The 23,241-nt window shown below is 42.8% G+C and overlaps 1 protein-coding gene across 2 annotated transcripts in view; it reads right to left on the bottom strand.

The window, feature by feature from the left end:
• Nucleotides 1-23,241, bottom strand: part of LOC108895272 (cell adhesion molecule DSCAML1) — a 95,486-nt gene that overhangs the window by 14,567 nt on the left and 57,678 nt on the right. Inside the window, exons 4-21 of one of the 2 annotated variants that reach the window (XM_018693974.2) lie at nt 22,344-22,490; nt 21,588-21,866; nt 20,113-20,388; nt 19,678-19,977; nt 16,839-16,981; nt 15,988-16,117; nt 13,837-14,115; nt 12,675-12,803; nt 12,370-12,549; nt 10,802-11,007; nt 9,358-9,454; nt 9,124-9,252; nt 8,680-8,847; nt 8,347-8,417; nt 7,882-8,122; nt 4,293-4,439; nt 4,039-4,194; nt 1,475-1,614 (exon numbers count right to left, since the gene is read on the bottom strand). In XM_018693974.2, the coding sequence (XP_018549490.1) occupies nt 1,475-1,614; nt 4,039-4,194; nt 4,293-4,439; nt 7,882-8,122; nt 8,347-8,417; nt 8,680-8,847; nt 9,124-9,252; nt 9,358-9,454; nt 10,802-11,007; nt 12,370-12,549; nt 12,675-12,803; nt 13,837-14,115; nt 15,988-16,117; nt 16,839-16,981; nt 19,678-19,977; nt 20,113-20,388; nt 21,588-21,866; nt 22,344-22,490 (3,218 nt within the window). Of the gene's footprint in view, nt 1-1,474; nt 1,615-4,038; nt 4,195-4,292; nt 4,440-7,881; nt 8,123-8,346; nt 8,418-8,679; nt 8,848-9,123; nt 9,253-9,357; nt 9,455-10,801; nt 11,008-12,369; nt 12,550-12,674; nt 12,804-13,836; nt 14,116-15,987; nt 16,118-16,838; nt 16,982-19,677; nt 19,978-20,112; nt 20,389-21,587; nt 21,867-22,343; nt 22,491-23,241 lie in introns of those variants that run through there. The other variant, XR_007815362.1, reaches the window with a different exon arrangement.

The following is a 23,241-nucleotide window of genomic DNA, read 5'->3' as shown; positions in this document are numbered from 1 at the left end:
GGAATCCACTGGGCTTTTTATTACTTCCCCTGTGTTCCCTGTTCATCATCCATTCCTCTTGTCTCCGTCCTCTGTATTTTCCTCCCTGCCTATCCTTTACCCCACTGCGCCATCCTTCCCTTCTCCTCCTGCCATCACTCTTCACCCCTCTCTTCATTTCCCTGTCCCTCTCCAACATTTCCCTGTCATGTGGGGGCCCCACTCCTTCCTTCTTCCTCCATCTATCCATCTATCCACCGATCCCGATCCCACCCCCCCACCGTTTTACATTGTCTCTGCATTTCTCCCCCTGACTCTCACGTATATCAATGTCTTCTTCTCCTTCCGCTCTCTCCTCTCTGTGCATTTGTCTCTATACTCTCCATTGCAAGATGGGGTATGGACAGAGGGATAGATGGATGGATGTATGTATAGATGAATGGGTGGGTGGGTAGATGTTGGGAGGAAGGGAGGGAGGAGTGACAGAGTGTGTGTTGCTGTAACGGATATTAAAATATTCCTCCGGCGTGGAGATAGCGGTGATCCAGGGAACGATAGAGCGAGATAATGAAAAGAGGAACAAAAGTACTCCCCACGCGGTGTGTCTGACCCCCCCATCCCTCCTTCCTTCTCTCCAGTCGCACTCATTTACATAGTAATCATCCCAAACTCTGCATGGGGGCTTCAGAGAGAGAGAGAGGGACTGAAAGAGACAGAGAGAGAAAGAGAGAGAGAGAGAGAGAGAGAGAGAGAGAGAGAGAGAGAGAGAGAGGTAAATAGATAGAGAAAAAGAGAGAACGAGTGATTTGTGAATGAGAAGATGCATGTATATCTCTAGATAGGTACATTTATGTGATGCATATGTGTATGTGTGTGTGTGTGTGTGTGCGTGTGCAAGTATTCACACAGGGTATGTTTCTTGCTTTTGAATTCACTCTGTCATAAAAACATGAGTTGCATATATGTATGTATCTCTACACGCTTGGTTTGATACATTTATGAGTGTGTGTATATTTGTGTGTGTGTGTGTGTGTGTAAGTGAATGTGTGTGTTTGCTGTCGGCTTGTTTTCTGCCCTCGTTGATGAACAGATGAGGTTGTCCTGGCAACGTGATGAGACGCAGATATGCAAATGAGGCTGGAGGGTGAGCTTGCACGCACACACACTGCGGTATGAGGAGAGCTCATTTCACACACACATCTTGCTGAGACTGCAGCACTAGGCCACACACACACACACACACACACACACACACACACACACACACACACACACACACACACAAAATCCACAAACACAAATGCAGAACCAACCATAATTAAATCAATTTTCTTTGTCTTAACATCATATAAATTGTATAAGAGAAGCTATATTCTGCATTTAAAAAGGATCTTGTCTCCTTCATCGTCAGCCATGTTTGGACAGCCCCCCGCCCCATTCCCTCTTTCATGCACTTCCCACTCCTGAAACTCTCTGCACCCCTCTACTGACTCACCGGTTGGCCTGACCCGGGGCTGGAGCAGTAGATGGTGTACTTGCGGATGATTCCATTTGGCTTGTGAGGGGGTAACCAAGACACCACGACACTGCTGGCGGAGGAGGGCACAGCTTTGATGCCAGCTGGGGGTCCAGGGTCTGAATCATAAAAGGGAGAGAAGAGGGAAATAGAGGGCAGAGAAAACGTTGAACCACTTAAAATTTCTCTGTGGTCTACGATACATTTAGTTAATAGCTTTAACGGCAAACATTAACTTTTGTAGAGATTTGTCCATTTGTTATCATTGTTAGTTGTTATATGATGTCAACACATGCAGCAAAAACATCCATGTGTACCCAGTAGACCCTTGGCTACTGGTATTCAATATTACAGTATTACAGCCAGTACAGGCTCTGCTGCCTGTGTAGCATTTAGTAGCTAGCTCACATGCTGAGTACTAGATGACCATGATCATGTTATAACAGTGATAATGCCCCTGGGGTGTCTTGTAACAGAAAAATAATGGACTTAGTGGGGGGACCTCTTATTTTCTGTTGTGTAATTTTTCAACTCATGTAATATTTGGAATATTGAAAGCTGCCTTAAGAAACATCAAGGTCTCTATTAGACAATTAAGCCTGCAATATTCTGTGTGTGCAAACCAGGGCTGAAATTATTAGACAACAGAAAATTAATCTTCTATTAATCTTCTTTAATAATCTTGAAATTGACTGGTTCAGACTCCTTGTATACAGTTTTTTTCTGCTATTCTTAGTATTCTATGATAGTAAATTGAATATCTCTGGATTATTGTGTTGGTCTGACAAAACAAAAAAATTGAATAGGTAGGCCTTGCATTTTAGAAATTGTAATGGGAATATTTAAAAATTTTCTGACAATTTATAAACCAAAAATAAATAAATAAAGATTTATTAAAGAATAGTTGAGCATTTAAAACTGAAAATATTCTAAAGTTGCAGCACTAATGCGCACTATCTCTCTTTAACTCTGCATGCTGCTTGAGTCCCACACCTAGGTTTGGATGTGTACACTATAAACCTTCTTCGCTCGTGTATTCTTTTGCTATATGTAGAACTTGTGCGTTATTTCTTATTTGATCAGTGAAGTGGCTTCTTTGCATAAAAACATACAGGATACTACCTGTATTCCAACTTGCAGCCACGACTATGCTGTCTGATTGAAGGAAGTCCAGGGAAAACAAGGTTGATTACTATTTGATTCTTAGTATATGGTAAAGTGGTAGCATGGCTTACTGAAGCTATTTATAATTGATTTTTAATGTCTGTGTTCTTATCAAGGGTTAATTAAGCACTTCTTTACATCCTGAAAGAACAGACAAAGTAAGTTTAAGTTAAAATAGTTACACACACAAAGTATGAACATTTTTAAAGAGACTAAATGCTGTGACCCCAGTGGTGTGCAGCCCTTGGAAATAGCCTGAAAAAGAACTGAATAATGACTCTCTGTCCTCTCTACTCTTACACTTACTGTCAACTGTCTTTGTGTGTCTGAGAGACAGAGGCAGAGAATGGCAGGCTGAGAGCTGGCTGTTTGCACAATTGCACTGCAAACACTTTTCCATATGCCACAGACAGAACCAAGGGCAAAGGGAGGGATAAGACAGAGAGAGACAGAGGACGCTGAACGTATGTGAAGAGGTTGCCCCTGGACACGGTGTCAACCCGCATCAGGGAAAAAGAGACACTCAGCTTGCCCCTGATAAACACACACACACACTCAACAGACACACATGCACACACTCAAGGGCTAACACAATACACATATTTGAAGAGCTATTGCAGTGAGGCCAGCTCATAAAATGGAGATATAGTGAGGAAAAGAGAATAAAGGCCTTTTCTGAAATGACACTTCTTACAATCTCTGCTCTCCCCCTCACTCTGGCGCTCCCTCTCTCCCTCATTTTCTCCATCTCCAGACGCCTGCCTCCTCCTCTGCCTGGCCCCAGGGAGGGAGAGGAGAGGCGGATACGGATGTAATCCACAGCCCGCCAGTGTAAGCACAAAATTAATTCTCTCTAAGCCACAAAGAATTAATCCCTCTCCTTGTGCTGGATGCTGAGCTAGACTTGCACACAAACAATAGCACATATATACATGCACGCGCACCAAGACATGTACAGATGCAAACACACACTTAGCCAACCCCCACACCCCCACCAACCCCAACACTTCCACATATCCGCATGCACAGACTCACACCCTTAGGCTCCTTAACCACACACACACACACACACACACACACACACACACACACACACACACACACACACACACACACACACACACTTTTTGGCTTCTTAATTCTCATTAGCACTGGTAATGGCACATCAGTGCACAAAGAGGTTTTAATCAGCAACCTCAGCCTTTCAAAGACCCCCCCCCCCCCCGGCTGTCTGCCTCCCATACACTACTGCCTAAACCAAGAAGTTAAATCCTTGGACCTGCCCCAAAAGACGGGGTAAAATCAAATGTCACATTATTGTAGATCTGTTCATCTTTTGGATTACCTGTGTGAAAAGATCTACTAAAATATGGACTCACAGTCTTCACGAGTTTGGATATACAGGACGTTGCTCCGAACTCCGTCCCCAGCCTGAGTGTAAGCCAGCACCTGGATGCTGTAGTTGGTGAACTTCTCCAGGCCTCTGAGCTCCACCTGCTCTTTAGTGGTTGTGATGTTTTGCATTTCACCCCACTCTGAGAGACAAGAAGAAAGACGTGCGTTCAGACCGAGGACCTGTGCTGTTTACTGGTCACAGTGTCTAAAAGTAAGATGACAGACATGTTCAGCCCACCTCCGTCCGGGAACACGGCCCAGAACACGACACGGTATCCCTTCAGTACGCCGTGTAGTGTCATCCTGGGAGGCTCGGCCCATGTGATAACCGCCTCATCTGATGTTACAGAGATGGCTCGCACATTCTGAGGAGGCTGGCTGGGCACTGAAGATAAATACAAAGAGAGAAAAGAGAAAAGGTCAGATAAGTTATCTAAAACGTGTATCTGTGGTTATCTAACCGTATGCATTTTCAGTTTAATTCAATCAAAAAAGGTCTGTTCATTGAAGGGTGAAAAACTACTAAATACATAAATAAAACTGGAGAAAACTCCTTGCTGTACAGAGTCCTTTAACCCCTTGAGTAGCTTTAAGATGATATTATTATTATTCCACGCTGTGACAATATCACATCTACAGCATATTCTGCAGCAGCTTGTTCCAGCTCTTCATTGACGCTAACCCATATTGTTTACACTGAGTGAAATATATAAAACAATATTCTAGATGTCTAATGCATAATTCTGGTCCTATGGCAGGTCAGAGAGGGTTTTAAGAATTTCAATTTCTCCTTTAAGTAGCTTTAAGTTTGGAAACTTATCGTTTTCACTGTCTGCAGGAGCTTGTTCCAACTTTTAACTGATGCTAATTGAGTGAAATATTCAAATACAAGACTCACCATTCCAACAAATTGATAGCTTTTGCCTCATTTTATACACATTGCCCCCAAATTTAGCCCGACATCTATGGTATCTGTGAATATTTTTGGATGTCCACTGCAATTTAAAATTACACTTTGTGGGTATGAAGAAAGTTTAGCTGCATAGTCTGAGTTTGCCTTGACTGACCCTTAGCCTGGGTTTAATAGTTAATAAATAAACCCTCCCTGAAACCCTAAAAGGCATTTCCATATCAAACCTGAAGTGAGTGCACAGGCGAGTGATAGATAAAAAGCCCCATGACATGCATCCAGCCTGATGTATAGGACCATCTCTACAACCACCATCTCTCTCTCTTTCTCTGTACAAGCCTCCCTCTGTCCCCCACCAGCCCAGGTGTCTCTTCTGTTGGCTACTGCTGACCATTAGTCTTTCAGGCTTTGAATAACACACACTGTTGGGGATGAACAGAAGTCAACTTGTGAGAGAAGGAGGGGCAGGAAGAGAGGAAGAGAACCGACTGAAAGACAGAGAGCAATGAAAGAGAGAGACTGGGCCAAGTCCACCAGGGAATTTCTCTGCAGCTGGTGAAGAGAGAGGAGATGGGGAGGAGGACGGAGGAAGGGAGGGAGAGGAGAAAGGAGGATTAGAAAACAGAAACAGGGTTTTGCATGAATAAACCTTTCGGGTTCCAAGTTTAAATAATTAGAAGGGATCAAAACATAGCCCAGCTACCCCCTTCACAGTCACACCTTTACGAGAAGAGAAATAAAAACCTGAGGAGGATGTGAACAAAAAAGTGCTTCCAAATTGTCTGTACTGGGGCTTATGTGGGGTTAAACAGGTAAAGGACGAGTACTGAAATAAAAATAAAGTTTAATAAATCAGCGGTTGTTGATCTACAAAAGAACCTCACATAAATAGGTGCATAAGTTTGGAGAAAAAAAAGATGGGAAATATAGGAGCGTAATGAAAGGCGGTTTTTGGACTGGGGCTACACAGGGGAGGAGATGGGGTGAGGGGCAGAGGAAGAAGGGAGGAAGAGAGTTAAAAGCAAGGGGAGCAAGGGAAGGGCAGAAAAAGATGAAAAGAGGGAGCAGAGAGACAATGCGCTCAGCTGTGGATAATTACAGCAGGAAGCTAGCAGAGGGAACGAGAGAGAGAGAGACACAGACAGAGAGACAAGCTAATTATAATTATTTTTAGTATGCTTGTTGTTATCACTATTATCATAATGGCCATCAATATCACTGTCGCCACGGTGACAGCCACAGGGAAGAATTGGAGGGCTCTGTCTGCTCTGGACCAATGGAGCTCAGCCAACTGTTCACTGGGTGGACAAGTATGTATATGACGTGTGTATCTGTGTGTGTGTGTGTGTGTGTGTGTGTGTGTATTTGCGTGTGTGTGTTTGTATTTATTTGTGGAGGGGGAACTCAGGCAAATGTGGATGACGTATGATAGATATTGAGAGAGATGGCATGTATTGAAAAATTGCACAACAGCGTACAGATGAATTGTGTTTCGAAACTGCAGCTCAACAAGAAAGAATAAAGAGAGAAAAAGACAGAACAGCACAAAAAATACAATATTAAGAGGTCTTGAGAGAAAGAATTCATTTTTTTCTTTTTATTTATCTGTGGTTTTATGTTAAGAGCTGTCAATTTCTTCTGCTCGTTAGAGGCCAAAAGTCAATTAATGCAGCTTGTTTGGAAAATGTTGCTTTATAAGAAGTGAATAAAAAGAAAAGTTCTCTAGCTTAGTAAATTATAGCCTTTGGAAGACAAGTCTGAGCCACAAGCTAAATTAAGTCCACTGGTCCTTTGTCCTACTGCCTTACTGCTTTACACCCACCTCTTTCTAGCTCTCCCAAAAGACTGTCTTCAACCTCACATGTACTTTCATATTTTTGAGAAAAGACTGGATTTTTTCATGATCACTCATTTTAACCACTCACTGATTTAAAAAAAAAAAAAAATAATAATCTTTTTTTGCAATGCAAGGTACTGATCTTGAAAGTGAATCCTTTCCATACTTCCAACAAGGAGTTGGGAGATATTTTTGGCCCCATTTGTTTATCTTTAAATTATAAAGATGTCTCAAAACTTGTTTGGAGATTTCAGTTAATTTGGTAGAGGGGAAGTAGAAAGAACAAGAGGTTAGTTTTTGGTCCAGATCTGAGGAGATGTGTGTATCCAGAATGATTTTTTTCCAAAAGATTTCTTATAATTACAAGTCTGGGAATTGTTGGACCTTTTTCCTATGTTGCTACTAGTGCATCTACCTGAATGAAAAATAAAATAAAATTAAAGAAAACTGATTATCGTCTGTCATTATGTGCATTTTCATACATACTTACAGCCAAATGCAAAAAAAAGTTCAAACTAAATGCCGAATTGTACAGCCTAGGAAGAGTTTTTTTCTTCCTAATTGCTTTTCTAGTTCATTCATTCATTTGTCCATCCACTTGGTGCACTTGATGCACGGCAAGACCTCCACATGTCTCTGCACATGGATCACTCAGTCCTCTCTGTGGTGCTGCTGAATGTGCACAGTGTCTATGAGACTATGTGTCCTTGATGTTTGCAAAAAGGCATTTTGATTCCTGCAGCCAACATTCATTCTTGTTGAGAGAAAAGAGAGAATGTAGTAATTTTAAGTTACAAAGCATGGCATGATTTGACACAGATCAGACAGCGAGAAAGTGAAAAGAACAATGGCAACAGAAAAAAGTGCAGTAACTCTGAATCAAAGCCAAAGCCGACGGAGGGTGATATTTCACAAGGCTAACAGTTTACTCTTCCACTGTATATAATGCACCCTGCTGTTTAACCTATTTCCTTTTAACCTATAGCTGCTGGTCACTTAAACAGCCTACATTTACACTCACAAACAGACCAAGAGGCAAAAAAATCCTACTGTACATGTGTTGTTTATTGTGACCCTTACCATCTTCTAGTGTTGTAGCGTTGATCTCTGAGCTAGAGGGCCCAGTGCCGGCTCTGTTGAAGGCCTGGACAACCACACCATACTGGGCAAACTTCTTCAGGTTGTCCAGAGTGTAAACTTCACTGTCTCCAGTGGCCTTCATCTCCACAATGCTGTACTGGCCGTTACTGCCAGGACCATTCTCTCTGTAACCGATCTGGTAACCCCGGATCACGCCATTCTGCAGCTCCTTCCTGGGAGCCTAACGGATGAAATAAAAAAAGACGATGCTCACATCAGACTCATTTATTCATATTCATAGAGAGTATAATGATTCAGGCACCTCCACAAACTTAATACATTGAGAAAGAAGCAGGACAAAACATTAGGTTACATTGCAAGCAGCAAGTGAAATAAGGCACACAAACAAATAATACTTATTGGGGTACAAAGCTGTTCAGAAGTCAAGCATGTCAAATGCTTTACCTTCCAAGTGACCCTGATACTCTGGGAGGTCACAGGCTGCAGGATCACATCCATGGGAGGACCGTCAGGCTCTGAAAGAGAGAGAGAGAAACACATAGGGATTGAGGTGGAGGCATTTTGCTACAGCCAACTGTAGCAAAATGTCTGTGAACTTTCATGTTTCATGTTTAATGATCCATGAAAAAGTTTTTTTTTTTCCTGTTTCACTGAAGTAGACTTTCAATACAAAACGCGTATTCAAGGACAGATGTCAGTGTCACCACTGATGCAGTGGCTGAGAGCTGATTTGCTCACATTTACATTAGTCAATAGCAGTGTTGTCAAGACACTCACGTGCTTCTTCTGTGCTGATGGTGAGTTCCTTACTGGCCTCGCTTTTTCCTATAGCGTTGTAAGAGTACATGCGGATGCTGTAGACGGAGGCAGGGTGGAGGTCCACTATGTTGGCCTGATTGTTAGTGGGGGAGATGTTTCGAGTGGCATGCTTAAGCTCCCAGGAATCTGACAAAGAAAAGCAGAATAATAGTACAGCATTATTTTTCATTTTGAGTAATACAAGTTGCTATCATCTTCCCATTTCAAAAAACACTCCTGATATGTTTGGGGATTTGCATTTTCTCAGTCTTTCTATATATGATGTCTTATTTTTTTTCCTTTACAAAAGTAAAAATGTAGCATTTTGTATTTTGACAAAGCTTCAGCTTAACATTTTATCCCACTAGATTCACTTTTCTGTCTTCATATTCTGCTAAATTAGATTATACACTTTTCACTTACCTGTCTTGTTCTTATATTCAATATCATAAGAGGTAATGACGCTGTTTCCATCAAATCTCTGTGTCCACCGGAGATTCATACTGCGATCTTTCACTTCTCGCACCTCCAACTCCGGAGGGTCTGGTGGCTCTGAGGATTTAAAAGAGAAACGTTCAGATGGTAAGAGGGAAGCAGGTTTGTGAGGCTTTCCTCAATGTAAACAGTACATACATACATCAGTGCAGGAATGGTTACCTTGCACAGTGAGCTGGATAAGGCCTCGTCCTTCTCCGTAAGAGTTGATGGCATGACAGGAGAAAAAGACTGAATCCTCACGCTCTGCTGGCTTTAGCTGTAAATAGAAAGGTAGAAAAAGAAATGTCAACGAGACAAACAGCTCTATCTTTGTGTAATGCACAGCCTTGTGATGGAGAAGTGTCTTTCCTCTAACATGCCTGTTTGTTATTTAGATGACTCACGGTGCACTAAGTTGATAGGAGAGGTGAAATAGGGGAAGTGTCACTTTTTTTTACACCATTTCTACCTACCAGCTTGAAAAATGTGAAAAGTGCACCATGGCCAATACGCTCTTTGTACTATTTTTGTCACTTTAACTAATGAAGGTGTAGCCCAGTAGCTTATATATATATATATATATATATATATATATATATATATATATATATATATATATATATATACCAAAAATATATATTTTTTCTGATTAACCAATAACACTAGCAGGAAAGATCAATGTTTGAGTCTTACCAGTCCTGATTGACTACCTGGACAATCATTTGAAAGTGACAGTTATGTGCTCTATCCAGGTCTCTACCTTGAGTGGGGCACATTGTCAAACCACTGTTACACATGCCAAATCCACTGGTGTTACCTTGATTAAATGCTGTGCAACACACACACTCAAATTTTTGCGCTCTCTCAAGCAGTTCGTTGGTGAGTGAGATGATAACATCCTCAGAGATCACTGGGCATAGTTGATTCAGGTCTCCTTTACATTTACATCACCAAGCTCCTTCTGTACCACATGTTACCAGTGACCCGTCTTAGTATCACAATTCAAAAATACTGCATCACCAGGCTTCAACAGCTGTGTACATTGTCTATTCACCTATCATTCTGGCAGATTTTATCACCTGAGGCATCTCATTTTTTAATACTGCAGAGATGTGGGACTTGTGGCTGACATGAATCATAACAGGATCTCTCTCAATATGTCCAGAAACATGGATTTAATTGAAAAACAGACATTATCTTTTCATGGCATCATATTTTGGGCTGCTGTATATAGGCTGTGTAAAAAGATTTTCCTTTCAGGTCACACTGGTCTGCACACAGTTGCTAAACTGCAAGCACTAAGGGAGGAGCAGAGATGTCAGACAATTAAAAGGCCTGATGCGATTGGCCATGATTGGTATCAGCCTTTAACAACCCCTAACACACCAGCTGATATGTTAATGGATTCTCTCTAACCTCACTGTTTTTCTTCGCAGCTCAGGCAAAGAAAGCACAAACGTTCACACAGCACACCAGAGTGCCCCTTGACTCAGAGCCCAAACAGACAAACAAGAAAAGTGAAAAGAAAATTGAAAGCTATTTGTCAACTAAGTAAGAGCCATAAACATACTGCTGCCTGACTTCAACAACTGGATGCTCCGCCATATATATAAGTGTTTCTTACCTTGAGCGTGGACAACACCTCGTCAGTCTTCTCATTGGGGCTGGTGGTAATGGAGTATCGGGGGTTGCGGTCAGGGTCAATAACCGTGTCGCCTCTTTCCCAGCGGATGATGATGGGCCATTCTCCCCTGGCTGTGCAGTTCAGCTCCTTCACGTGACCCTTCTTAGCCATGGTGGTGTTGGGGTGACTGGTGATCATTGCAGGGACTGAAAGGAGAAGGGAAATGGAGTGTGAGATGAGGAGAATGTGCAGGGGGTTTTTTTGGGGGGGGTGACAGTAAACAGATTGATGAGAGGAATATTAGATGACAGAGGCAGATAAAAGAGGGAGGGAGGGGTGGAAAAGAAAGAGTAAATGGATAATAAGCAGAGTTTAAGTGGAAAGGGACAATGAAGTGAAAGAGCGGAGAAGAGAAGGGTAGGACAGCTGGCAGTTAAAAAGGTGGAGTTCGAAATAGCCAAGTTCCATTGCAGTGGAGTAATGAAGAGCTATGGTCAATGAGGTAAAGTCAATAAACCTCCTCTCTCATTGTCCAATAGTTAACATTGGGGTCTAGGTGAATGAAGAGGCAAAAACGATACACTCTACCTTTTGTGTACACACTCACACACTCAATCTTCTCTGGCCAACACACACTCATTCGCACGCACGCATGCACGCACACAATATCGATCCGAGGAGGGTTCTGCTGTTTTGTTTTCATCACTTATTCATCTCACCCTCCCTCTTTTCCTCTTTTCCTCCCTCTCCACTGAGCGAAACAGACAGAATTGAGGGAAGCAGAGGAGAGGAACGGTTCAATCAATAACACTAACATCAGGAGGAGTGAAAGAGAGAGAGAGAGAGAGAGAGAGGGCAACCCTGTGATGACAGAACATGGTGAAACTAGTAGATGTATTTATGTGCACCTGTTTATGTGTGTCTGTGTGAGCAAAAGTCAAAAGCTGCCAGGAATTAAGCACTAACATCTCTCTTGTGAGTACAGTTGTTTTGTAAGGTTAGCGTGCTGCATGGTACAAACAAGATCGGACACACAAAATGCCATAACTTGATGTTGACGGTCTGCAGTGTGTGTGTTTAAAGCATGCACACACATTCTCCCTATGCATTTTCACATTGCATCACACAGGGTGTTACTGACAGCAAGGGGAGGATAGAGACATTGATTGCAGATAATGATTAAGCTCAAAGTGTTTTTGATTGTCGGTAGACAGATCCCAAGAGTCAAGAGATCAATTGCTCAGTTGCTCGCTTTCTCACTGCCTATCACAAGCGCACACACACATCCGCTCACTCGCTGTTCTTTATTGTTTTGCTCTTATGTCCATGGTCACCTTTGCTCCACCGATTTATCACTGAGCGCATATGCGTGTATGTTCATGCCCACGGAGCACAGGGAGAGTAGTGTGAGCTGGCTCATTGGTTTGACACAGTTAGTGAGCGTGTGCATGCATGAAGACTGATAAAGCAGGAGCACTGGAGCATCCTAGACGGCCTCACTGCAGTCATCTACTGCCGTGAAAAAGTCATACTCTGCCACATTAGCCTACACCAGTTTGTATACTCACTCTTAACGGTGAGAACCATGCTCTTGCTGATGTCTGAGCCCACCCCATTGGAGGCCTGACAGAGGTAGAAGCCGCGATCCTCCTCCAAGACATGTCTGATGAGCAGAGAGCCGTTACTCATGATCTGGATACGGCCTGTCAGAGGCACAGGGTGGTACTGCTGTGGGTTCCCAATACCCGCTGGACAGAAAGAGAGATGGAAAATGGGACAGGTGATTATGTTGAAGCAGCTGGCAACACTGGAATTTCGAGAGTATTGGACAGAGTATTACAATGGGAAAAAGAATGAAAGATGGGTCATGTACCTAGTGTACCTTTGGCATGCTTCCACATGACCTTAGGAGGAGGGTATCCATCAACAGAACAGTTTAGGATCCCTGCCTTCCCATAGATCCCATCCTGGTTGTTGGGCTGCACCACAAACCGAGGAGGCACTGGAGGAAGAGGAGAAGTGAATAAAAAGACAAAAACCTTCCTAACCTACAACCATAACCAATGTTTATTGCATGGCTGTTAAACAGTATTTCAATCAAATCACATCACCACTACTGCTATGCCACTAAATCCAAACTTTTAATTGGAATATGCTGATTACGGCGAAACGGAATAAACGTGGGATCCAGTAAAAGGGGCATTTTAGTAAAATTACCAGTAAAACCATGTAAAAATACTAAATTATGAGTAAAAGTTGTGCAATTCAAAATTCTACTTGAGTAAAAGTGCAAAAATGTGATAAGAAAAAGCCCCTGGTAACTAATATAATCACATAACTTTATTAGATTGTTAATGCTGTTGCATACATGCATTTTCATGTTGTAGCTAGTTGTGGTGATAGTGCTTTACAGTATATATTAGTTTTATTCAAACAATTACTTAAAGAGAACTATGAGGCTTTTGGAGAAATGTCCCATTAGTGTAACTGCTCACTACTTAAAGAAAGAACCGCTGTATTGTATTTTATAAATGTGTCATATTTTTAAAGTAAAAACTTAATTTGTAAAGAATTGACTACAGCTGTCAAATAAATGTAATGGAGTAGAAATGTAAAGTAGCATGAAATGGAAATACTAAAGTTAACTACAAGGACCTCAAAAATGTACTTGGGCAAATGTATGATTAAACAGTTGTGTATTCTGTTGTGGCTCTAGGGGGATATTTTTCAAGTCTGAGAAAATGACTGAATCACTGATCCTGAGAGAAAGCTTGTATTACAAACAGGAAGCTGTGGCCTTTACAAATATGGGAGTTTTCACTGGGCAAGTCGGATCTAATGAAAGATGCCACTGAGCAGCAAGATGGGAAGTGAAAGATCAAGTGAAACCCATAATGACGACTAAAAGAAAGGCACCCACTGCTGCTTTATTTCTGACCATCTACTAAATCACTGCAGTGCTCTTTTAAAATAACCCATTTCTTTTCTCCTTCTTTTCATATTCTCAATGTTCTCACACTCTTTTTTTTTCTTACCTGTAACTGTGAGCTGCCTCTCTGTGCTGACAGTAGCAGCATCATTGCTGGCAATGCAGGTGTAGTTGCCATTGTGTTTGAGTGACACCTTGGATATCTGGAGGGAGCTCATGAACTCCTTTGTGTCGATAGTGATGCCCGAGGAGGGCACGATCTCTTGCCCGTCCTTGCGCCACGTGATGCGTATGGGCATGTCTCCAGACGACACCACGCAGGCAATGTACATCAATTTACCAATGGAAGTCGGTGGAAAGTCAAATGGCTGGATCAGTGGAGGAACTGAGAGAAGTACGGAAAGAGAGCAAGAGAGGTAAAAGAGGGAGAGCGATAGAGTGTAAGATGTGTGGAGAGGAAGGAAGAGTAAATAGAAATGCAGCGGGGACAAAGTGATAGAGGGGAAAATAGTGAAATGAGATAAAAGAAGAGAAGTAAAACAGAAGAGGTGGATCAAGTCGAGGAAATATATGATGAAAAGGAGAGTGGGGGAGAAAAAGGCAAGGACAGGCAACAGGGTGAAATAAAGGGTAGATGGAAAGAAGACAGAGTAAGGCAAAGAGGGAATGGAAATAAAGAAAAAAGATGAATGAAAACAGTTAGAGGGTTGTTCAAATGAGTGGGGTTAGTAAAAGGTGAAGACAGAGATTTGAGGCAGAGATGAATAAGTGAAGGATAGAGAAGAGACAGAAAGTCAGATGTGAAGACAGGGAGAATATGGGTAGACACACAGATTTGAAGATTCAGGGGCATCGAGAGGACATGGGGTGGGGGAGTTAGAGATGTAAAGGAAGAAGAGGTGGAGAGAGAAAGAAACAGAGGAGGGAGACAAAAAAGAGAGAGTAAGAATTTTTTTCAGAGGGCATGGTTCAGAATCTGTCATTTTCGCCTGACAGGCTGACGGGTAAACTAGTGGTCCATCTGTGTGTTTGGCCGTAGGAGATCGTAAACCTGATTTCTTGAGTTCTGCCCTCTAAGCCTGGACACTCAAAGCACATCCACAGCACCACAGCCTGGCCTGCTAGCCCACTACCCACTCTGCAGCCGCCTATGCCCCCCTACCAACCCCTCCACTCCACCATCCCGCCCTGCCCTGCTAAAGCCAGCCCATAATAGCTGCTCTAATTAGAGCCCCATCCACAGGGGGAAGAATGGCGTTGCTATGGAGACCGGTGGAGGTGATGGCGGTAGTTTGGAGTGCGGAGAGGAGGGGAGGGAGGTGGTGGTGCTGCTGCTGGTGGTGGTGGTGGGGGGGTTTACAGCTGAGACATCTGGGGGATTTAATCTGGGCCTCGTTAAAATTCATCTAATTAAATCAGAGACATGACGAGCACACATTCATACAAGCACATACCTACACCACCCACACGCAGCAGACACACATACGCTTATGTACACGCACATGCATGTATGTGCAGAGAAAAACAATACAGAGACCAGCGAGAACTACCAAATTTCACACATCTGCTAATGTCAAGCCGAAACACACACACAGCCCACACTCACACTCGACAACTTCCTAAAACAAACATGTCATGCTATCGCCGCAGAGAACCGAGCAAAATAACATACAAGGTGACGTGCAGAATACACACACACTCTTAGCCATTCACACACATGTATGTATGCGCATGGTATACACACACACACACACACACACGCGCAAATCTTATACAATAGCACTCCTGCTCTATGTAATTGCTGAGTGGTTGAGAGAGCATACTAGGCCACTCCGCCCCTTAATCAGGGGTTATTAGAGGCAATGCATACAGCTTTCTTCTTTCCTCTCCCTCTGTTACATTCACACCCTCCTGCTCCAAACCAGTCTAACTCACTCTCCATCCCTCTAACAATCACTCTCTTTTACATTCATAATTTTTTCCACTGGCTTTGATGATACAGTTAACAAAGCTACACTCAAAGGAGCTACAATTCATTTTAAATGTGGTATATTCACCTTATTGCACAAATCCTAAACACAAATAGACAATATACATATATACACATATATAAATGATGTGTGCTCTTGTGTTATGTATGTTTTTAGGGACATCTGTGTAACTTTCTATGGTGAGAAAACAAAAAGTAAAAACTTGTGAAACTCTCCAACGAATTTCTGAAAAAAAAAAAAAAATTGAAAAAAACCTTGAGACTGACCTTTGACCGTGACGTAAACAGTCTGCGTGATGAAGAGCTGTGGCTGGATGAGCACACTGCAGACATAGGCTCCCTCATCCATCCCTTTCTGAACATCGCTGAGCTTCAGAGTCCCGTTCTCATACACCACCTGAACAGACATCAGTAGCATACAGATGTGACACATGCTCTGTTTACGTGTTCATTTACAGACCTGACTCATCTTCAGAGATGATGCTAAGATCATAACATGGCCAACGCTGATGCTAAAAGAACTCCCCTTGAATGCTTTGAGCCTCCATTTGTTTGTGTTGACTTTTTCAGGTACAATTCAATGGACACCTTTTCTGCTATAGTGATGAATCAAATCATGGCAAAACATAGGGTAACGTATTATACAATATTCAATACAATAAAAAGTGGTTTACAGTGTTGCTACTATTGTGTATCTGATGGTGAAACTCTTTAGTTTGTCAAATGCTTTCTTGAGCTCTGGTTATAAAAATATTAGCGTATAATGTATAATGTAACATAATATTCTATGTTATCACATGTAAAATGTCTGCATCACTCTAACAGGTGCAATACAAAAAGAATAAGATGGGCCTACTATCATCACAAATTACTTCACAGGTCTTTTAGGACACAGGCTAACACTAGACAATAACTAATTCTCAGGTATTCATGTTTTATGATAGAAATTTTGCGCATAAAGCTGTAAAAAAGGTGATCAGATGATCAGCTGAAAAATAGTCATTTATATGATAAAGAATTACTACAGTATAGGATTTATGCACCTACATATTGTATTCAAGTTCAAGTTATGAAATGTTGTATGGAAAATATGCTTGGAGCAATTCTGAAAACTCCACCTGGCGATGGTTATCAGGCAGCAGAAGTCCTTCCTTGTACCAGTTGATTGAGTAATAAGGGTACCCAATCACACGGCAGTTTATAAACGTGTTTCTTCCTGCCACTGCAGTGATGTTCTTCATAGGCCGGATCCTAGGAGGACCTGATGGGGAGGACAGACAGAAAGAGAGAAAAATGGCCAGAGGGAGAGAGATGAGGAGATGGGTTGACCAGAGGCAGAAAAGAGAGGGGGAAAAAGAAGATCATTAGTTGATGGTGTCAGAAGCATGTCATGGAATTTTAGGAATATAGGGGAGGGGTGATAAGGAAGGGAGTTGGGGAGGAGGGAAGGGACAGAAGAGGAAAAAAGCATGTAGGGGTGTAGGGAGAGAGAGAGAGAGAGAGAGAGAGGTAAGAATGTCTCGCTTAAATGTTAAAAAGCAGCTTTCATTCTGGAGTTTTTCTGGAGGAGCACCTACACACTCTTGCTCAATGTCTGACCATTACTGCCTAGATGCACCATCCCACTCCTTCCCACCCTCCCACTCACAACTGTTTTCTGCTGAAAATCTGTGTAGCCCATCCCAGACTCATGGAGGTCTTTTGGATTTTTAAGTCTAGAGAAATACAGTTATTAAACTGCCAGATGAGAACTAAAAATATGCCTCACCAAATGTCCAGTTAAAAAGTTCCAACTTCAGACAAAAAGTGGATGAAAAAGTTGTGGATCATGCCCCTGTTTCTTTGATGCAGGTGGTTCACAATGTTTTCCTGCTTAATAGACACTAACTAGATGCAGAAATACAGGAATGGCAGACTTCAGAGCAGCTGCAGCAATAGTGTTACTATTTACAGGTCAGGCTGGATTAGTGATGGCAAACGTATTTAATGTTATTGACATTTAAACAAACTGACATTTAAAGTAATCCACTACACAAATAATTTCAAAAGAGAGGACAACAGACAAAAGGAAAGTGGGTGGGTGAAACAGATGAGAAAAACTAAACTGACACTTTCCTGCACTTGCCACATTTGTGTTGTGTGCTGCAGGACCTGCAGGGTCCTAGCCCTGTTGCAGCCCTGCAGTGCAGAACTCATTGGCTTAAACAATCATAATCACATGTTGTCTGTGTCCATATGTGTGCAATGCACTTTTCATTCACTGTGGGGCATGGACAAAGTGCTGTGCATTTTCCATTGGTTGCCTTGTGTAACTAATGCATTGTTTTGTTTGTACTATAACCAATGAACAATGCTCTGTTGACATCTGTGCTGAGGACTCTATGACAGTCATGCTACATGGGCTATAGTATGTTGAGTGGCAATAGTGGCCACAACAGGTTATTGTGAATGATGTCCTAAAAATACAAACATATAACAGAAATAAAGCCTAACTGCCTCAGTATGTTGATCATGAATCATTGCCAAATGACCAGAGACTGAAGGCTGCGGGCAGACAGACAGTCGGACAGACACAAAATGTGTGTAGCATTATTAGAAGACACTGGGAGCTATCACTCAATCATCCGTCCCTTCTGCTCTGACCTTCTCACCATTGTTCGTCTTGTATCTTTGTTTTGTCTCTCCTTCCAGCCCTCCTACCCCCCACCTCTCTCTCACTCTCTTTCTCTCTCCACCCTTTCTCAGCGTGTGCTGTGCTTTGAAGTCACAGCTCTGACGAGTCAAAGATGTATTATTCAGAAGCACCGTCACACAGACACATACACACACATGCTGACACACACAACTACAGTATACTACACATGCATGTGTATTCAACTACGTCTGCGTGGCTCAGTATCCTTGCTGTTGGCCTCTCATTGAATGGGGTGAGTTGAGCGTATCACATTTGAGTGAGTAGATGAGCATAGTAGTGTGTTACTGCTTTTTCATGTGTGGTTATGCATGTGTGTCCACGTATGTGTGTTTATTGGATGTATCTGTGTCAGTTTCTGTTCTATGTAGGGCTGAAGCTCTCTGGCAATGGGGCTCATTCTCACTCCAATGATCATTCTGGCATGTCTGCTTAGAGCAGACTCACATGTCACAACTACACATCTCACCAAAGGATAGAGAAAAGAGAGAGAGAGGGAGAGAGAGAGACAGCGATACAGCCCTGTCCATCGGTGTCACTCCTCATCTTTGTCGTCTACGACGACAGTGACATCACCAGTCCTGTCACCAGAGTTCACCATCATTCCAGCAACAGACCCTGGCACTCCTCCACTCCTCCGCTCTCCATTCCTACTCTCTCATTTCATCCATTCTCTCTCTTCTCTCAGTCTCTGGCCATCTGTTTTTGTCTCTTCTTAAGTTTCTCCTTTCATTTATCTCACATTGCTTCTCCTCTAACCACTCTTTCTCCCCATATGTTAAACTATAGTCTCTATATTTTAACACTTTGTCTGCCTGCAAACCTGTGTCTGAGTGTGCATACAGATAGGTACATTAGGTGGATGAGTAGGTGTATTTGTTACATATGTGTGCATTCACACAGACACATGTGCAGAGCTACAGTCAGATTAACGACAGGACAGTAAGCCTGAGGAGACAGACTGCAAAAAAGAAAGAATGAGACAGACAATATATCTGTGCTGCTGGTGAAACAAAACACCTACAGCTGCAGATAATTAACTTATAGATGTAAAGAAAGAGTAAAAGAAGAGAAACTAAATATATATATATGTATATGTATATATATATATATATATATATATATGAGAAAGCAAAACAGACACATACAGAGATAGAGGTAGAGGAGATATAGAAGGGTACGGGATAGGATATGGGTCAGGGTAGGGGTAGGGGTCAGGCTATGAGAAGCCTCTGTATGACTGATATTGAAAAGTAGACAGGCACCTCTTACGTTTATGCGCGCTTGGTACTCGGCGCTACCGGCCGAGTTTCGTGCGGCGCACCGATACACTCCTCCATCACGAATCTGCGGGCTGCTGACGTTGACATGGCTCACGGTGCTGCCGTCGGAGAGCGTGTACTGGCTGGCTCTGACGCGCGACAGGTCCCGGGCCACGGGCTCATCGTCCAGGGTCCAGGTGATGGTGGGGGGAGGTGCTCCTTTGGCAGCGCACATCAAGGAAAACGGTTCGCCCGGGACCACCACCCTCTCGCTGAAGGAGGCGACGATACGGGGTGTGCCATCTGAAAATTCAGTCATGAAAACGAGAGATGTAAGGTGTGACTTTAGAAACAATTATTAACAGTGGGTTTGGATTCAGACCAGGAAAATGCAAGCAAAATGATTATATTCCAACATGGTAATCCCTCTGTCCTCACCTTCCAGCAGTATGATGGAGAAGTCCTGGGCAGTCTGGCCCTTGCGTGTGGCAAAGCACTGGTAAGCTCCAGAGTGTCTCTTTTGTGCAGCGGAAATGAACAACGTCTCATTGTGAGCCCCCTGGATGGAAAAGTGCTGATCGGGCAGGACTGGTTCTGTGTTACGGTACCAGGACACGGTAAAGTGGGGGGAACCCTGGACGGCACAGGAGAGGATGACAGTACTGCTGATCCCTGTCTTCAGGTTCTTGGGAGACAAGGTGACCCGCAGTGGCTCTGGAGATAAGAGGAGGACCAGAGTTAGAAAAAAAAAACAAAGAAAGAAAGAGAGGTGCAAAAGAAACAAATGCTTTTTGAAATGTCAGTCATACCTTCACCTTCACAAGCTACTACTCAAATATTGAAGACACAATACTTGGTGTGTATGCAGCCTTGTCTCAGACAGAACATGGATATTATTTGCATTGCTGAATGGAAGCAATTTGATTTGAGTTAAGCTGTGCTGGCCAGGCAACACTAATCATATTTTGGTTGGGTGAGATTATGAATTTGTTGTTTGTGTGTCAAGATTTCTACCATTGCCTTTGAGTGTGTGTGTGTGTGTGTGTTAAGCAGTGAGGAAAACCGAGACAGGAAAAACAGAAAGGGGAGAAAATGTCAGTGAGCAATAAAGCAGCTGGTGTTAAGTGCTGGAGGCTGCTGAATGTGTGTATGCATGTGTGTGTGTGTGTGCATGTGTGAGTGACGGTGCATGTGTAAGACTTTCTTCACGGGCAATGGGTGCATATACTGTAAGTGTGTGTCCAAATTTGTATTTGTGTGTGTGTGTGTCCGTCCCACCCTCCATGCCCTGTCACAGGAGGTTTGTGGCTTGTGCAGTGATGTGGCCAGTCTGCCCAGTGGCCACTAAGGGTGAAGCCCTTTTCCCCCAACCACACTCAACCCCCCCCCCCTTCTCCCCACAAGTGTGCCGTCTTCTCTCTGTGTCACCTCCACCCTTTCATTCATACACACAGCATTATGAAATATTCTTTTCCTCCCTCTCTCACAACCTCTGTAAACAGAGCGACAGGCCTGCATGACCACTGTTCTGCTCTGTCACAGCGGCGGCGCCTCAGTGGGGTTTGAGAGCGCAGCGGGGGAGCAAGCCGTCGTTAGAGATCAAGCTCATGCTAAGTATATACGATGGTGGGTTGGGGTGGCGTGCAGGCAACACGGGGCCGGAGCACAGCCAACAGAACTTAAATGATGTCTCTTTTGTGCCTTTCCGTGACCTGACATCACATTCATTACTTATTAGTTGTGTCCATGTCACTCTTTCAATCTGTCTATAGTTGTCAGTGTAGAACAGTGGAGGTACAGAGAGGTAGATAAAGTGTTCAGTGATGATTTATTGGGTACTGACAGGGGTGGTCACGGGACTTTAACATTAATATTTTATCACTTTGTTGTATTCACCCGAGTCATTTACCCACCTATGACATTGAGGTGACCTGTCACCTCTTTGGAGCCAAAGCTGTTGGTGACCTCACAGATGTAGTTGCCGCTGTCCTCGAGCCTCAAGTCTGAAATGGTGAGGCCAGTGATGCGCCGCGTCCAGCGGGAGTCTGCAGGGAGTGGCCGACCGTCTTTTAGCCATCGGATGGTGGGGTTTGGGTATCCAGATGCGATGCAGGGCAGTTCCACGCTGTGTCCCACCTGCACCTCACCGGACTGGAAACTGTCCAGTACTGACGGGGTGGACTCCGTAGGGTCTGCAGATGAGACACATCAGTAAAATTAAATTCAACTGATTTTTCAGATTCTTACAGAAATATTTTGATCTTTTGGGGAATACATTTTCTTGCTGGGAATTAGACAAGAATCAATACTACTCTCATGTTTGTATAGTTAATATGAAGCTATGCCTAGCAGCTGATTAGCTTAGCTTAGCTTAAAGGCTGGAAACAGGGGGAAACAACTACTCTGGCTCTTTCCAAATGTAACCACCTACCAGCACCTCTAAAGCTAAGACATTATATCTTGTTGGTTTATTCTGTAGAAAAGTGGTGGTGTAAACATGGTTTTATGCTAAGGTAAGTTAACTATCTCACATGAACGTTTGATATTTACCATACAGACAAAAGTAGTATTGATCCTCTCATCTGAGTCTTGGCAACAAAGCAAATAATTTTTTATTTGATTGCCATTTAGCAGGTATCATGAGTGGAAATGATATCCTTGTTGCATACCCATAACAGAGAGCCTGGCTCCATTGCTCTGGCGAGTCTCTCCACTGTACTTGTGCTTTGTGATGCAGCGGTAGGTGGACAGAGCATCTTCCTTCTGCACTTCTGAGATATACAGAGCGCCAAATGAGGTCAGGAAGAAACGGTTACCTGTGGAGAACAGCAAAAAGGAAGGAGGCAGAGGAGGAGAGAAGGGTATGTTAGTCAACATATTTGGATAACAAATGTGCCATATCATTTGAATGTTAGGTATTGCATCTACGCAGGTGTTTTTGCATTGGGCAGGGTTCTTCACAATCTTGATTTTGGGCCCTAGTTGCTCTGTTAAGGGTTATCTAATCAAATATTCCAACCATTAATCCACAGTTGGGTGGATTGTAATTTGATGATCATGGATTTGTTTTTATTTCAAAACAAGAAGTAAACAAATTTAAGCCAGTTTGTGCAACGTGCCACATGTGGACACAGTAGCCACTGTTTAACAAAAGTCAAATAGTCTCCCTTTAAACAAATCTTTTGTTAAAAGCAAGCGCAAGATAAATACACCTTACATTCCCTACTATGCCTTGTCCACACTCTGGAAAGTACCTAACATGGATGCAAATAAAATTTGCGTTTCACAAGTCCACAACACAGAATCTACACGAACAGTAGATGTTTCAGTGTCCTTTAAAGTTTTAGTCACTATTTTAAATGCTGTAAGGCACATGTAGAACTTCCCTTGACTCCAGAGATCTTCCATATTCACTGGATTGAGTATTTTTCATTTATATATGCTTGTGATTGCTGAAAAGAAGACAGCTAAGCAAAGAAAAAATGTTACTGAGTGAAGCAAAGGTCACCAGAGATACAGTATATGCTGCTTTTGAACTACAGTGAATGCCAAAATCTCCATCATAAG

This window comes from Lates calcarifer, linkage group LG21, assembly GCF_001640805.2.
Source record: "Lates calcarifer isolate ASB-BC8 linkage group LG21, TLL_Latcal_v3, whole genome shotgun sequence".
Taxonomy (NCBI): domain Eukaryota; kingdom Metazoa; phylum Chordata; class Actinopteri; family Centropomidae; genus Lates; species Lates calcarifer.
This window is presented reverse-complemented; position numbering and strand designations above follow the sequence as displayed.